Source organism: Glandiceps talaboti, chromosome 12 (assembly GCF_964340395.1).
Source record: "Glandiceps talaboti chromosome 12, keGlaTala1.1, whole genome shotgun sequence".
NCBI classification, from domain to species: Eukaryota; Metazoa; Hemichordata; class Enteropneusta; family Spengelidae; genus Glandiceps; species Glandiceps talaboti.
In genome coordinates this window covers 7,723,782-7,739,822 of record NC_135560.1, presented here as the reverse complement: position 1 = coordinate 7,739,822, position 16,041 = coordinate 7,723,782, and the positions used below count along the sequence as shown (strand labels likewise).

Below are 16,041 nucleotides of genomic sequence, written 5' to 3'. Positions count from 1 at the left end.
AACTAAACGTCAAAGTGTTCAGTAATTTGAAGTAAAAGCAAAGATGTTGTGTGTAAAACTGTTCTGTCATACCCGATAGTAGCAGTAGAAATCATATCACCAGACATGTATTTGTGAATGTGACAGGTTGCCAATGAGAGAAAATGTATGTTTTGTATTACATTGAAATTATTTTGAAATGCAGGTGAGGTGAGAATAAACAAACACAGTACATCTCTATGAATGATGCCAGTTTAATTTAGAATTTTCTATACGTTAAAGCTGCACTAGCTGCAACTGAAACATATTTTTGGAACTCCTCTGTTTGATATAATTACTCATAATATTGTACACCCTGAACTATCTTGAATCTTTCACCCCAGGCTAATTATATGTACACATAGTATGCCACCAAGCCAATCAAAATGCTTTCGGGGTAATATCCGTGCCCCAGTGCAATCACAATTTCAACCTGTTCTGTACTACTTATGGATAAAATCATGTATAATTACCATGTGCAATGTCTAATAATTGGTATTTTAACAAATGTCAATGAATGTATTGTTGGTTGTCTGGTTGGTTGATAAAATAAAACCCTAGTGACGGCTAGTGCAGCTCTAAGCATAACAGTAAAGATGACAAAATAAAAACCATGAAATTTATGTTCATCTGACAATGTAGTTTTTTCGGCTCCAAATGCTATCTTTATATTTATGGCAAATGTTGCAACATCACACTGACTGTTCATTTGTTTTTGTTTCTTCTAGCCTCTGTTACAGGCTTGATGGTCGACTTGGCAAGCATTTTCTCCACACAGCCTGTGAACTCAGTAATTTAAACTTAGTGTTTGCCATGGATATAATGCATTGAAACTGATTGGTTGAATAAGTCACATGATGCATATATTATGTTGATTGTGTCAAGTTACCAAGATGTCACCCCATTTCCTGTATATGGAAATGTGACTATAGTACCATAAACCTCAAATGTCAACTGAACTGAAAATGAAGTATGGTCAGAAAGTACTAAATTTGATGTACTGAGTTCACAGGCTGCCTCGCAAGAATGCTTGTGAGGTTGACTGTTCAACCTGCTACAGAGGCAAGTTTTCTCAGTCCTAGTATCTTCAAAGGTTACCTGTATTCTAACATGGAATTAGATTAGGATGGCATTGTCTGATATCTTGGTCCTTGATCTTATGTATTTGATTGTGCACTGCTGTGTGTGCATACTAGTGGTATTTGCACTGAAGTGACATACAGAAAACATTATTGTATACCTGCATGCATGAGGTGCAATAATTTGTTGTACACGAAAGCATGTGATCGCACAGGATCGTTTTCACAGAAATTTGCTGTTTTGGATAAACATATGTAATAATAACAAAACCCCATGCCATGTGCGTTCAAGTTAGGGTACTAGGGGATATATGCACTCGTGCTTGCAGTGTTTTCTGCTGCACTTTCACTCACCTACGGCCATAGAGAACACTGCAAGCACTGTTGCAAATACCCTGAGTACGCCACACTTGCACTCTCGCATCACAGGGTTCTGTCATATAGTTAAGCACATGAGTAAATTTGATAGATAAATCCTCTCCATTTTACTAAGCAGGGAAATCTTTGTAAAACAGAAAGGAGAACTTTACAAAGCATATGACCAGTGGATGTACAAGCTGGTATAATATTGGGCACCTCTCATAGTTTGGTTCTGAACAAAGCATTAGAACTATTGCTAGAAATTTGAAAATGAAAAATAGGTATTTGTTGTCAGCATCATTCATGGACCAACACATTTTCGTTTTGTTTGGCAATTTGTGCATTTAATTTTTCAATAGCCATGACAATTTAAAACTAAAGGGCAAATAGTGCAACTTTTTCAATCATAGAACCTGTAGGAAGATTGTCAAAGAGTACTGTAAAAGTCAAGTTCAAATGTCTTTGTAGTCTTTGTTTCTGTAAACCTTATAGAGTTACAAGTAAATTGTGTATGAAATATGCTTATATTTGCAAGTCACATTTTTTTTATAAGTGGAATTTAGTCATTTACAGTAAATTGGTCATAATTTTTTTTGCATTGTTACAATCCATTTCACTCATCATAACGAAAAAAAGACCATAATTACAAAAAAAAGAAGAAGATTTAGACAGTTGGAGTATTAAAACCAAAAAATTATGAATTATTCTCAGCCATCAACCACTCTTTTGATGGTTCCCTGGCTTTTCCAAAGAACACCAAGGAAAGTTTAAAGGTCAAAAAGCAATCTTGAATGGTATGTATTGTACCACAATGCCTATGACAAAATACTGTAAACTTGGAAATTTTTGCTAAAGATTTATTTTTGCTTATTTCACTGGGAAACAAAAATGTGAAAATAAGTAGTGACTAAAATGCCCCATTGTACATAAATAAAAGCTTAGTACTTTATGAAAATTAGCCTATGAGAACTAGCTAAAGATTTTTCTAATGGCAAAAATATCCAGGTTTACAATATAACGGTTGTAGTAGTGAAAAATCTTGCCAAGCATGCTAAATCCTGATATGTGATGTGTCAGTTTACTACCATTAAATCTGGTTTTCGCTTGACTCAAATTCTTATGTTAAAAGTCGTAGGTCATGTGGTAAACATGATAAGTAATGTACCATTTGAGATAGTTTGTATGATATGCTGTGACGGGGCGCCCTCATACATTGGCCCACCCTTTTCAGAAAAAGCCAATGAGGGCAGAACGACATGATATATTGTACTGTCTAAACTTGAGAGATTACTCTGTGTAATTTGAATTGTTCCTCAGCTATGGTATTATCTAACTCAAACCGCCCAGGCAAATATCTTTTATATACAATAATGTCCATGTTTCACATAGCATTGTTATTTCTGTTCAATGAGTCATTGTTTACCATCCTGTCCACCTGTCAAGTTATAACAATTACCTATTGATTAACATCCACAACATGTACATTCAGGCCTTGTGTATCTATATATTACAGGACTATTAATGATATGCATTTCCGTAGGACCTGCATTAATTGTAAGACAGCTTGAACCTTCAATGCATGCAGCCATGTACATTTATGAAGTAAACCACACACATGATCCCAACTTTGAAAATTGTTTGTTCTGTTATTTGTAAAGACAGTTTGGGGTTCATTCTCTCTTTTAAAGTCCTCATTGAAAGTCGTTGGTCATGATTACTATTAGAAAAATATGTTCTCCTGGTAGCACCTTCAAAATTAATAATATGATCAGCCATAAAATATGGATAATATATTCATTACTGGAAAAGTTGAAGGCCTTTTCACAATATACCTTGGTGGCGCTCTACTTCCTGTCTGTGTGTACCTTGGGGGTATACATGGTATAGGTTACTTGGTTAATCATAGAGCACTGCTGCTTTCCTTGATGTCTGAAAAATACAAAAAACATCCCTGATTTACACATCTACAGAATACCAAGGGACAAAGCTCTTAAGTAACGGTACTACATGAGGTGACCATACCCCCAATTTGAGTAAGGGCGCTGTATTCTCAATTAACTGTTTGCAGTCTGGAATGACCTAAGTGGCAGACTGTTAATGAAAACATAGATCCTGGTGTGTATGTCACGTGGTATTCAATATTTTACATGATACATAATTCTGTACAATTCAAGTCATGTGGGTATTATTTTGTAGCTACGGCTATGATTTATAATGATATATGCCAATCTGCTTGACTTCCCAAGTTGAGAAATTTCATCAGTAAATCAATTTATGAGTGTTTGGATAAAATGTGATAATCATGTGCAAAAGAACAGCACTTCAAAGAGGAACCTCAGTTTTTTATCCTGTTCACTCCAGTGGCTTTGGTGAGATGTACTTAAAATACTCCAGCCTATAAAATTACTTCATGATGACAATCAGGAAAATTTTAAAATGATTGTGAGGGTGAGCAGTTGTGTAATCAGGGTGTTCTGAATAAAATGTATTAATACGGATTAACCATCAGATAAGGAGCATTCCACGTATAGTTTGTAGCAACTATTACCCTACCCACAACATTAACCTGAGATAGAAACAGCACTTTGACTTGTGGCCTTTTACATTTCTGACAGCATTTTAACCTACATTTTGAACTACTTTAACAGGGGAAGGGTCATGTTTTAGAGAAAGAAAGCTGAGGCCTCTTTTTAATGTCCTTGAGATGTTAAAGTAAGGTATGCGAAAATGGGGACATGATGTCCAGCTGGTAATAACCATGTTGTGTCAGTGACTCAAATCTTTGCAGCTTCAGCGATCTGTAGTCCAAGATGGATATGTGTTCCCGGCTCTTTTAACTGGAAATTAAGTGAGAGAATCTTAACGTTAAACGGTTGCATTTTTTTTACCTTCCATGAGGGAAGGTTATATTTTGTAGGGATGGGATGCATATATGTGTGTGTGTGTGTGTGTGTGTGTGTCTATCGGTCTGTCTGTCTGTAATTGTTTACTGAAAAAAAAACACTGGAAAATTGGTGCTTATATTTTCTAGGCTAATGGCTAGAACAAATTTGGAAATAGCCATGAAAATTAATGACTCACTTGAATAATTAAGAATGTTCAGTAATTAGGCTATATATTAAGAATGAATGCTTCCAATTCAATATAATTTTGTACATATATTGATCATAATAAAGCACATATGTTGATACTGTAGCTTTTAGCTGTAATGAGTCATTTGCATACTTAACGATTTTCAGTAATTTGGCTATATCTGAAGAGTGTAAGCTTCTGATAGCTAAAGCTCAGAATTCAACAAATGTATGTGTGTAGGAACAAAAATCTATGGTTTTGCCCGTATGGAAGGGATTCAGTTTACATCTGGTTTTGAATATTATACCAGATGCTAGTTGCTTTCAGGTTTAGGATTTTTGACTGAAAATCACATTTTTTAGACCAATATTACATTTGGTATCATTTTCCTTGTGAGAAGTACAAGAATTGGTTAGGTTTTAGTTAATAAAGGCCATACCATTCTGCAAGGATTTACACTGATAATAGAGAAGATGGTCAGACAGTTTGCATGTTAACATTTACACGAATTTGTCAATAATAAAATAAGAAAAATGAAGGGGGACGGTAAAGCTGCGTAGGGTTTTCAGTTGGAACTTTTCACTTTGATGACACCACATCGCAAAATGTTGGTTAGGCTGCTGTAACAGCTGTTTTATAGAGATTGTGTACTATTAAAGGAAGACAAAATCCCACAAAATATGTGACCTGCTTCTGTAATTGTATTCATGGTAAGAATGGGTCATAACTTCCGAGTTCTGACCCGGTGACCTTCTGTCATCCGCTCCGTGTCACGCGGTATGCAAAACCTTGGAGTCTTGGCGTAATTATACTGTCTATAATTGGAGTAGTTACACTGTATAATTACTCCAAGGCAAAACTCGTGCCAAAACTAACGTAACACAGTTCAGTTTAAAACTGACTGCTGGTGTGTGTGTGTGCTGTGCTGACTGTGAACACATGGGAAACAATGGATAAGCGGACGCTCGTTTTTATATTTCTGACAACGATTTGCATGAAATTTTCCTGGAGCGAATCTCCACCACACATTCTCTTCATTTTAGCAGACGACTACGGTTGGCATGATATAGGCTATCACGACTCAATATTGAAAACGCCAAATTTAGACAAGTTGGCCGCCGAAGGTGTAAAACTAGAAAACTACTACGTACAACCGATATGTACACCAACAAGAAGTCAGTTGATGACCGGACGATATCAGGTAGGCAGACATACAGTAATCATGATCATGAAAGACTGCAGCTGGAATCACTGGTCACTGTGAACATGGATCTATAATATAATATTAAGATAGATCCATGCTGTGAATGACTGAATTTCATCAGCAAGTACAATCTGCTTTACTGAAAAATGAAATAATACGTTGTTATTTGGTGTTTTAAGGTAAAATGGAAGCATTTGTGGAGTTCCGTGTGATTTATCTGACATCGGACCGGGGTGGACTCGACACGCAGTTTCACCGTTCATGACTTGACCCCAGCTGAGAAATCACTGGTTGTTCGTGTACATGTAATATCCGTATAATATATGCTAGAAGGTAGAAGTTTACCCGGGGAGTTTACAAGCTTACGGAACCTTCGGTAATTATAGGGTGGGGGGACGGCCGGAGGAATTAGGGGGTGGGTCGCCTTTTACAAATCACAATCGATCCTCGGGGGAGCGCCATATTTTAGAAAGTGGAAGTCAGTGGGCTAATGGTTGAGGGCGCTCAACAGAACAAACTCATAAATAATTACATGTAATTGGTTTTTTTTCATTGAACTATTTTAACAATAGGAGGGTCATATTTTAGAGAAAGGAAATTGAGGGAGGGTCACTTTTTAGCACAACGGACTAGGGGGAGGGTAAAATTTTATGCCACAGACCAACTTCCATTTAGCCCCATACATAAACTATGCAAAGGCTACTGACAAGCACTTGTTGATGAGAAATTGTGGCTCACGAAAGGTCAGTCATTTATTCAAAGATGCTCTGGCAGACTTCTTTTTTTTTTTCTTTTTTTTTTTACTACTGATTTTTGGTCCTGCATACTGTTGTACTGCAATATACATATTTTGGGTATATTTTCTTTGTCAGGAAAAAGTTTTTGTTTTTTTCACACAATACTTTTGAAGTGATAACGATGTACAATATTTCAAGCGTTGATAAGTTTGATTTGTTCCAATAGCCCCAATGAGTACACTTAATAATTAAGATCATCTTTTGGTGGAATATAATTAGTTGATGCAGATATCGCATAATAAGTTTGGTTCCTAGTGTACGCTTTATCGAGGCGCCAAATTGCCCAATTTCATTTTTACCTAGAATTCAAAGAAAACAGGGCTGTTTTCTATGTAACAAAACGTTTTCCTCATAGATTCATACAGGCTTACAACATGGAGTGATTAAACCACAGCAACCCAACTGTCTTCCATTAGACGAAGTGACACTGGCTCAGAAATTGAAAGAAGTCGGATATTCTACACATATCGTTGGTAAATGGCATTTAGGATTCTATAAAGAAGCATGTCTACCAACTCATCGAGGTTTTGATTCCTTCTTTGGTAAGTAAAGTTTGTATAAATTTTGTCATATTTTGTTGTTGACAAACAGCAACTTTTTTTCAGAAAATGTGTATAGTAAAGAGACACCGACGTTGTAAAACGATGAGACTTAGTATTTAGAGGGGGAGGGCCGGGGGGGGGGGGGGGGGTAACATTTTACAAACCTGTTCTGGGGGGGGGGGGGTCATATTTTGCATTATAATGTTTGGTGGAAGGTCACCGGCATTTTAATATCCGTAGTTTTGTGACCACATTGAAGATTCAATGATTGTCAATTTGTTTTGTGTGTTTGAGATGTAAAAGTGATATGAGCACTCAACATTTATTTTTATGAGTATTTTACATGCCAAAGTACAAAAACATATTGTAAGAAAATTGTTTAATAAAACGATGCATTTTATTGAGTGTACCATCTCACCTTTTCACTCACACAGTCCGTGTGAGTGAAGATGATTTAGTATTGAATGTAATATAGAACACAGACAGTGATACATTATTGACTCAAGTAGTGACAGTGAGTCAGATGAGAGTGACACTGATAATGGCAATACTGAAGGTGAATTAGGTGATGATGATGACAATGATATCAGGGAACGTTTACAAGTGACCACATCAGGCAGAGTATGCACAACTTAACATAGAAAGCACGTTTTAGATACTAACTAGATTGTGTATGATTATAAGAGAAAGGTAACCGGCCAGTTTTTTTACTGTTTGTCACTTTATATGTAGCTTTCTAATGCAGTCAAAATCATTTAATTTGTATGTATACATATAATGGGAATATTGATTAACATTTAGTATATTTATCCTTGGGATTGAAATATTGCCCTTAAGGTTGTTGTATAGGCTATTTTTCATCCAATTCTTTATTGTACAAATATTGTTGTAACTTTGTTAAAAATAAAGATATTGACACCAAATTTTCTGAGTTTGTCCCTTTAATATTCATCATAACATTAAAAACATTAAAGTAGAGTTTGTTTAAATTATGATGAAATTTGACACCTGTGTATATTATTATATCATATTTTTCATATTTTCCACTCTGTAATAGGCAATTTTGATTTTTTTTAAATTTTTTTTTTACAGTTGTGATCATAAATATACATGTCAAAATCTGTCTAGACAAAATTTTGAAATTTTGATCCAAAATGCTTCAAATTAATTGTCAAAAAGGCAAATTTTGTTGTATGCGTACCCCATTTTCAACAAAGTAGTGCCGAGTGCCTGTTTCACTAACAAAAAATCCCTCTAACCAGTTTCTCGTCCTTCATCTCAATTATCAAATAAAACAAACCCGAATTCCCTAGCATGTATAATAAGCTAGAACGAGTAAAATGAAGAAACGTTCTAAATGGTCAAAAAGGCAAAAAAATCCCATTTTTTGACAACTTCTCAACCATTTTGCGGTACTTGTAAAAACAATACTTGCGAACGCGTAAGTGATTCTGTCTCTTTGAACCCTCTAGAATGAATGAAAATCGTAATATGGCTTGAAAACAGGTTAACACTCTGATATATGGCCGCTTACATTGCTAATATGTAGCGTTTCGGTAATGCGATCAACTGTGTCAAGGCTAGGGGGACATCACAACTCATGCATATTGCGCATGCGTATCTTTGATTTCAATACGGAGCATACTGTCACTCAGTTACTTTCTACAGCGTGATATGAAAACTTTTAGCTGCCGTTGGACAACCCTCGAAGACTCACTACCATATTTGGCACACACTACCACGATGCCGAAAACGAAACTAGGTAAAAGACGTTCCAAACTTCGTTACGAGGCCTTGGCTGAGAATGGAGGGACAGTGTTTCCGTGTGATCATATCTAGTCATGACTCATGCTTGCAGACGTAACTTGTACGTGCGGGGTGACGGTAGATTATGAATATGACCTTGGAGGACAGACTAGAGTTTCGAATTACTCCCTCTGAAACTACGCACCGGACTACAGCAAATCTTATGTATTTTACGCATTTTCAATAAAAATTACATAGCAAAAAATTGTGTCTGCAGACAACCATAAATTTGTGTCTGCAGGCAACCATACGCATTCCATTAGCCAAAGAAGACAGAGCGAGTTTGCCTACAGTGTGAGCTCACACGTGTGAACGGCGCGGTACAAGCAAACATGAGGTCTATGAGTATGATGCAAATCGTCGTTCCTGAAATTGCCTGTTCGATAGTCCATGACGACTCAAATGTACAATGTGAGCAAAATTAAAATGTTTCAGTTAGGTCCTCAGTGTAATATTGACGTGTGTTACGTATCATTCCCTGGGAAAATCATGATTTCCATCCGCAGATTGCTATAAATAAACACAGTTGCTTTGATTTGTTTATTGTTGTGTCTTTGATTACTTGATGTGTCGCCCATGTCGGCATGCAATCTGAAAATGGTTGTTTTATTCAGGAAAGCGACTCTTAAAATGTATCTAAGCCGTTCATAAAATGTTCAATATTTGTTGGCACTATCACAGCTAGTCATGACATCGACTAACATCGTAGAGACATACTGGGATTATATTTACCGCTACGGAGACCAAACTTGGCTCGATCAGTATTCACCGTACCGCATGCATTTGTTTTGAAATACATCGCTTGTGGTAATTGTATCGATGTGAACTCGTACTCGCACATGTGACACGGTGATGTTATATTATTAGCCTTTTAGTCTAGAAACGAATACGACGTGAATAGTAATACATGTAGTTTAGTTAAGATTGACTGCTTTCAGAGATGACACCGTGGCTTTTGGAAATAGAACAAGTTTAAATCAATCATAAAACAGCCTTCACCGAATTTTGAAAAACAAAACTTTGAAGGAAAATCATTTGACTTGAGATCGTGTACGTGTGTATCGACGCCGTACTTCTGAACTTATGCTAAACTCGGAGTGTGGGCAATACTTCTGCGGGCACCTGATTCTGTGAGAAGCACATGCTCACGATGACAAAAAAATTGTCATCCATCAAACGTTTTTTTTTCGTCTTTAAATTTATAACAATTGACAAAAATGCCGACACTCAACGTTTTACAGTCAGGCATTTAAAATACTAAAACATCTTTACGGCAGACTCTCACACTCCCCGTGTGTGTGTTACTCAGGAATTTGTCGTAGAGGGCGCATCAGACTCCCCAGCAAAATGTCAATTACTCTTAGTTGGTCAAAGTTTGTGGCTGTGTTACTGCTTATTGACGGTATGCCCTTTGCTAGTTCCGACTCCAATGCGTCTATATAAATATGTATAAGTGGATTTACATAGTTTTATTGATAAATTCACCTGACGTCCTAGCCCACACAGATATATTTTGTGACGTATATTATAATAGTGAGTGGGAAAGAACAATATTGTGTGAAATGATGTGGCAAGTTACCATTGAGTAAGTCGTACATGAAAAGTGCAAATCTGAAGTCTGTTTTGGTTAAATATATTTAGAAGGTGTAATTGATTAAATATGCAATTGTCATGAGGAGGGACATGTTTTACAAAATGGGACAAAGGGGAGGGTCACTTCTTACAAATGGAGAATGGGGGGGGGTCATGTTTTATTTAACAAACCATGTGTGATTTCCTCTGCCCCTTCCCTCTGTAAATACTGAAGGCTCCTTTATTCCTAATGATTATGACATCATCACTTTTATAGGCTATTTGCTCGGCTCAGAAGACTACTATACCCACATCAAACAGAATGGTTTTGACCTTCGTAGAAACGAGAAAGAAGTGGCCCAAAATTACATAGGTCAGTACTCGGCCATGATATTTGCAAAAGAAGCACAAGAGATCATAGAAAGACACGATCCCGAGAAGGTAGGATTTGTGAAACTTGAAAGCACGAAAGATAAGAAATGAATACTATATAGTGATATTTCATTATTAAAACTAGACACATATAAGTGCACTTCGTTCTTTAGATATTTATCACAGACATTACCAAGAATTGTGGAATACAGTATATCTGTTTCGATTGACCTTTGTAATGATGTAAAATGACCTTTTCCCGCCTTTCGGCGATGATATAATTGTACCTGGTTATACCTGAACTGATATTATGAAATAAACAAGTGTTTGATTTTTTTAATGAAAACTCAATATCAATACTTTAACATTAAAGTGCTCATGGAAAATTCCATAAATTTATTTATGTACTTTTTATATTATTTTATGTAACTGTCACATTATTAAAACAATGTACGTGTTTATATGACCAGATAAAGTACCTGATATGTTGGAAAGATGTGCCGTAACTTATTTTGTGACTACATCCTGACATTACTAAGGGTCTATGCTAATTATGAAATATCTCACGTAGATTCTTCTTTTTCTTCAATCTAGCCATTATTTTTATACCTACCATTTCAATCCGTACATGCACCATCAGAAGTTCCTGTACATTATAGCGATGAATACAAAGGTCTTATTGAAGATGAGAAACGCCAAACCTTAGCTGGCATGGTGACGTGTATGGATGAAGCCATCGGAAACGTTACTGAAGCTTTACGAAGATCTCCGATGTTAAACAATTCTGTAATTGTTTTTTCCACCGGTTAGTAGTGTATTCCAGTTTCTCTGTAATCTTTTAGTGTACAAACACTAGGATAGACTTCCATGGTCAAATCTATTCCAAATGAATTTATAGAGACTTAAATTATGCATTTGTACATCAAACAACTATATTCAGAGAGCAGGCATAATCACTGCCCTCATCAGAATAAGGAAACAAAGAAACAAAAGAGCTGGAAAGGGTATATAAAGTGTGAGCATAAATAGACATGTATATTCTCCATCCTTTGAATTTAAATTATTATTATTATTATTAAATGATGTGTGATAAGTGAACATATAGTAAATAGTAGAAAAATTGCACTCATAGATAGGCATTCACTTAGTTCCGCACATTTCAAATATTTTCATAATCACTGCACTATGCAATACTTTTTATCCTTGATGTGTGATATACAGAAAACACATTATATATATTTGGGGATTAATGATCATTATATTAGATAATGGCGGACAAATACTTAATGGTGGAAACAATTGGCCACATCGAGGCTGGAAGGGTTCATTATGGGAAGGTGGTATGCACGGTGTTGGATTTGTACACAGTCCCCTCCTGGAGAAGAACGTGAAAGGCACTCTAAATAATGAATTGATCCATGTCAGTGACTGGTTTCCAACTTTGGTCAATTTATCGGGTGGTTCTTTGAATGGTACCAAACCATTGGATGGCTACAACCAGTGGCAAACTATAAGGTAATATTTGTGTTTCGCATAGATTTCCGATGTAAAACTCGAAATTACTTTCATTTTAATAGAGGGTGAAGATGATAAATGTCTTGCCTGCTCCAAAGAATGTGTATAGTGAATGATAAAGTTGTATATAGCAATGGACTCAGGACTCGGTGAAGTCACAGATAGTGGTTAGTGACAATGACAGTGATGTATTAAATTGGAATAACTGAGAGAATCTGAATGACACTGACAGTGAAAGTGAATCACACGATGACATAGATGGTGAATCCTTAGCTACATGTATTTGTGGTCAGGGTTTGTTGAGAAGTTGCAGAATTCAATGCGACTCATTTCATTTCCAAAAAATTAATCCCCCATGAAACATGATATATTAGATCAGTGTCCACCTATTTTTTGTTGGGAAAATTTGATGGCCCTTAAAAAAACCTCCACCCCGGAAGTTAAAAGTGTACACTCCCTTATGTGTTTCATAGAAAAAAACTGTACATTTAATTGATTTGTTTGTTTATTTATTTATTTACTTATTTATTTATGTACAGTGAAGGTACGCCATCTCCAAGAAAAGAATTACTTCACAACATCGACCCATTAATGCCATTATCCAACGACACTGTGTCTGGTGAATGGTGGAATGGAACCTCGTTTAATACATCCATTCGTGCTGCTTTGAGAGTTGGAGATTGGAAATTGATAACTGGGAATCCAGGTGGGTGAAAGATTACATCATCAGTGTAGACTTTTTGAAAGAGTTCTTCATATACTCATTTTATATACTAGTTTTGTTGAAGTTAACAACGATGTGTTGATGACACGATGTATTCAGAGTAACATCATATTGCACTGTCTTTATATTGTAGGAAACGGAAGTTGGATACCACCTCCAGAATCAGGAATGGTCCCAATCCATCCCCATGAGAAACCCGGGAAAAAGCTGTGGTTATTTAACATCAAGAAGGACCCGGATGAGAAAACAGACCTATCTGAATCTGAAGTTGAAAAAGTCAACGAACTTCTAGAGAGATTGGAAGCTTACCAAAATACTGCAGTTCCAACTGTATATCCTCTGTTTGACCCCAAAAGTAACCCCAAACTTCATGGTGGTGTGTGGGGACCCTGGGAATAGAACACACACACACACACACACACACACACACACACACCATATTCAACAAACAATCACTCAAAATAGTGTATCAAGAATGTAAGGAGTCTTTTGGTGAACTTGTCTGGAAAAGTGTTTATAATTTTGTCAAGAGAGTTTTAGATAGTAATGTTTATGTACAGTGTGTTTATTCATGTATGTACCACGACTCCAGTGCATTGGAGAGATATTCTTTATTGATTTATATCACTATATGGTTTTTTTTTATAGTTTGGTTTTTGAGGATTTTTTATATGTATTTTCTTGAAAATTCCTGGTGTATTTCTTTTATATGGGCCTTTAGCCTGATCCAAACAATAAATAAAATAAAATAGATATATATATATGTACCAATGTGTTGGGTGGTTGGGCAGAGGGGGTAGTAAATCGACAAAAAAAATACATACCACAAATCATTCCGAACCAGAAATTTTATTCAATAAATACATGTGACTTTTGTTATTGAAAGAAAGCATTTTCCTGAAGAATAATCAATTCAGAGCTGTTGTTTATTTATTTATTTATTTATTTGTCACACATACACACCTACAAACAAGAATGACATTAAATACACAAATGATATTGCACATACGAAAGGTACATATGAAGTAACAACATAAAGTATAAAGTAGTAATAAAAGTAGATGGTACACATGAAATATAATAGAATCAATATAATAATAAACCATAACAATGTAAAGCTGTAAATTTTGAGGTGTAAATCTTGGTATGTAAATGAAACAATTCAATGTGGAATTTAGCAAGACATATGTGACCTGGGAAGATAGCTATTGCAAAGCTAATAAGTATCCAGGGACCCCCACCTGAAATGGTTCACATAGATGATAGCAATAATTTTGAAAATTGTGCCTGTAATACAATTCAGAAAAAAAAGAACATAGAATGCCATTGCCATTGGTTGTTAATCAGGGATAACCAAAATGAAAACTTTGAACCAATCCAATTAGTTTAAAGTCACTGACAGCAAAACACTCCTGACTAGACTAGTCACTCGCTAGCTTTTGCGCCACCAGTGGTCACTGTGGACTGGTCATTTGTAACTTACCGAGGGCGTTTGTTGTTTTTTTGTTGGGGGGGGGGGGTTATTTTTTAAAAAGTGTATGTAGGTGGGAGGGGGGTGTTACTTTGGAAAACAACAGGTGTATTTGTCATTTTGATGCCATGAAATGACTCCTGGACTGTAATTTCCCAAAATGTATTTAATGTGGGAGGGGGATACCCCTCTTCTTATCCATGTGATATTTCCATATATCATTATTATTTATTTGCCAGAGGTCGAAAAGAAAACAAAATTTACATATCAGTGAGGAAGATGAATTAGTTAAGTAAATACAATTGGTATCGCTTGTTACAGTCTCGGTATAGACTGATCAGCAAGGACGGCACTTTTTACTGACGTCTGAACTGGCCATATGTGTTTAAACCAATTTGTCATGAAAAATACAAACTTGCTCTGTATCTTATTCTGAATGAAATATAGAATGAATACGTTGGAATATTGGTTCATCTTAATGTATTAACTGATGTCACTGAAAAGTATGCACTTATTGGTATGAGTACAGCCAATTCTCTACATTTTTGCTACGCGTCACACTGCTACGTGTCACACTGCAGTGTATATTAACAAAATTTGGTGAGAGAGAGAGAGAGAGAGAGAGAGGGAGAGGGAGAGGGAGAGGGGGAGGGAGGGAGGGAGAGAGGGAGAGAGAGAGAGAGAGAGCAACATTCTCTTTGCAGTCTCATGCCATAGGTTTAAGAATTCATTGCGGTAAAACCACAAGACATTTTGCAAATGCATTCGATAATGACCAAACGACCACTCATGAAGTTCAGTTTGGTTCAAATAATGAGCAAAATATTTCGTGCCCCTCCACCTCTAGTGCCACCTTAGATGATCTAACATATAATCAGAATCAGCTAAAAATGGATATCCCTCTCTCACATTTATCTACAGAGGGCGCAAAATATACCAATTGACCATCGGTCCATCTCCTGAGTTGGTATCAATAGTGATGTTTATTTGAAGATCAAGTTGACAATAGAATATGCATATGGCTAAAGAGAGAGGTAATCTCGTGTCAAGTTTTTAATATATTGGAATGTATATGTACACTATTCTCGATTCCTTTACTAGATTCTATACTACATATGCACTTACCAATTTGCCAACTTTGCTGTATACAAGTAGTTGGGTTTGGGTTGGGTTGAGAGGATAGGCGAGTTATTTGTGTGTGTGTGTGTGTGTGTGTGTGTGTGTGTGTGTGTGTGTGTGTGTGTGTGTGTGTGTGTGCGCGCGCGCGTGCGTGCGTGAGTCTAGGAAAGGGTATTAGAGTTTTATTTCAACTCGTTTTTCAGGGCGTGATCGTGAAATATCAATTTATCTATAATAATTAAAATCATTTTTAGTACGAAGAGTTTGTTGGTATTTAAAATTCCATTTTCGTTAACTTGCTAACTTATCAAATCGGGGTGTCTGTAAATGTTACGTTAGTCCAATATAACAAAAGAATGTATTTATTCATAACAAAAGAATTCATTAATT

At 36.1% G+C, this 16,041-nt stretch overlaps 1 protein-coding gene across 1 annotated transcript; it reads left to right on the top strand.

The window, feature by feature from the left end:
- The first annotated feature begins 5,307 nt into the window (after positions 1 to 5,307).
- Positions 5,308 to 14,543, top strand: LOC144443260 (arylsulfatase B-like). The gene is made up of 7 exons (XM_078132690.1): positions 5,308 to 5,730; positions 6,886 to 7,072; positions 10,728 to 10,891; positions 11,417 to 11,627; positions 12,088 to 12,337; positions 12,877 to 13,043; positions 13,195 to 14,543. Exons 1-7 carry the CDS (start codon positions 5,479 to 5,481, stop codon positions 13,458 to 13,460), a joined length of 1,497 nt encoding a protein of 498 aa, XP_077988816.1. The 5' UTR covers positions 5,308 to 5,478; the 3' UTR covers positions 13,461 to 14,543.
- The last annotated feature ends 1,498 nt before the right edge of the window (positions 14,544 to 16,041 follow it).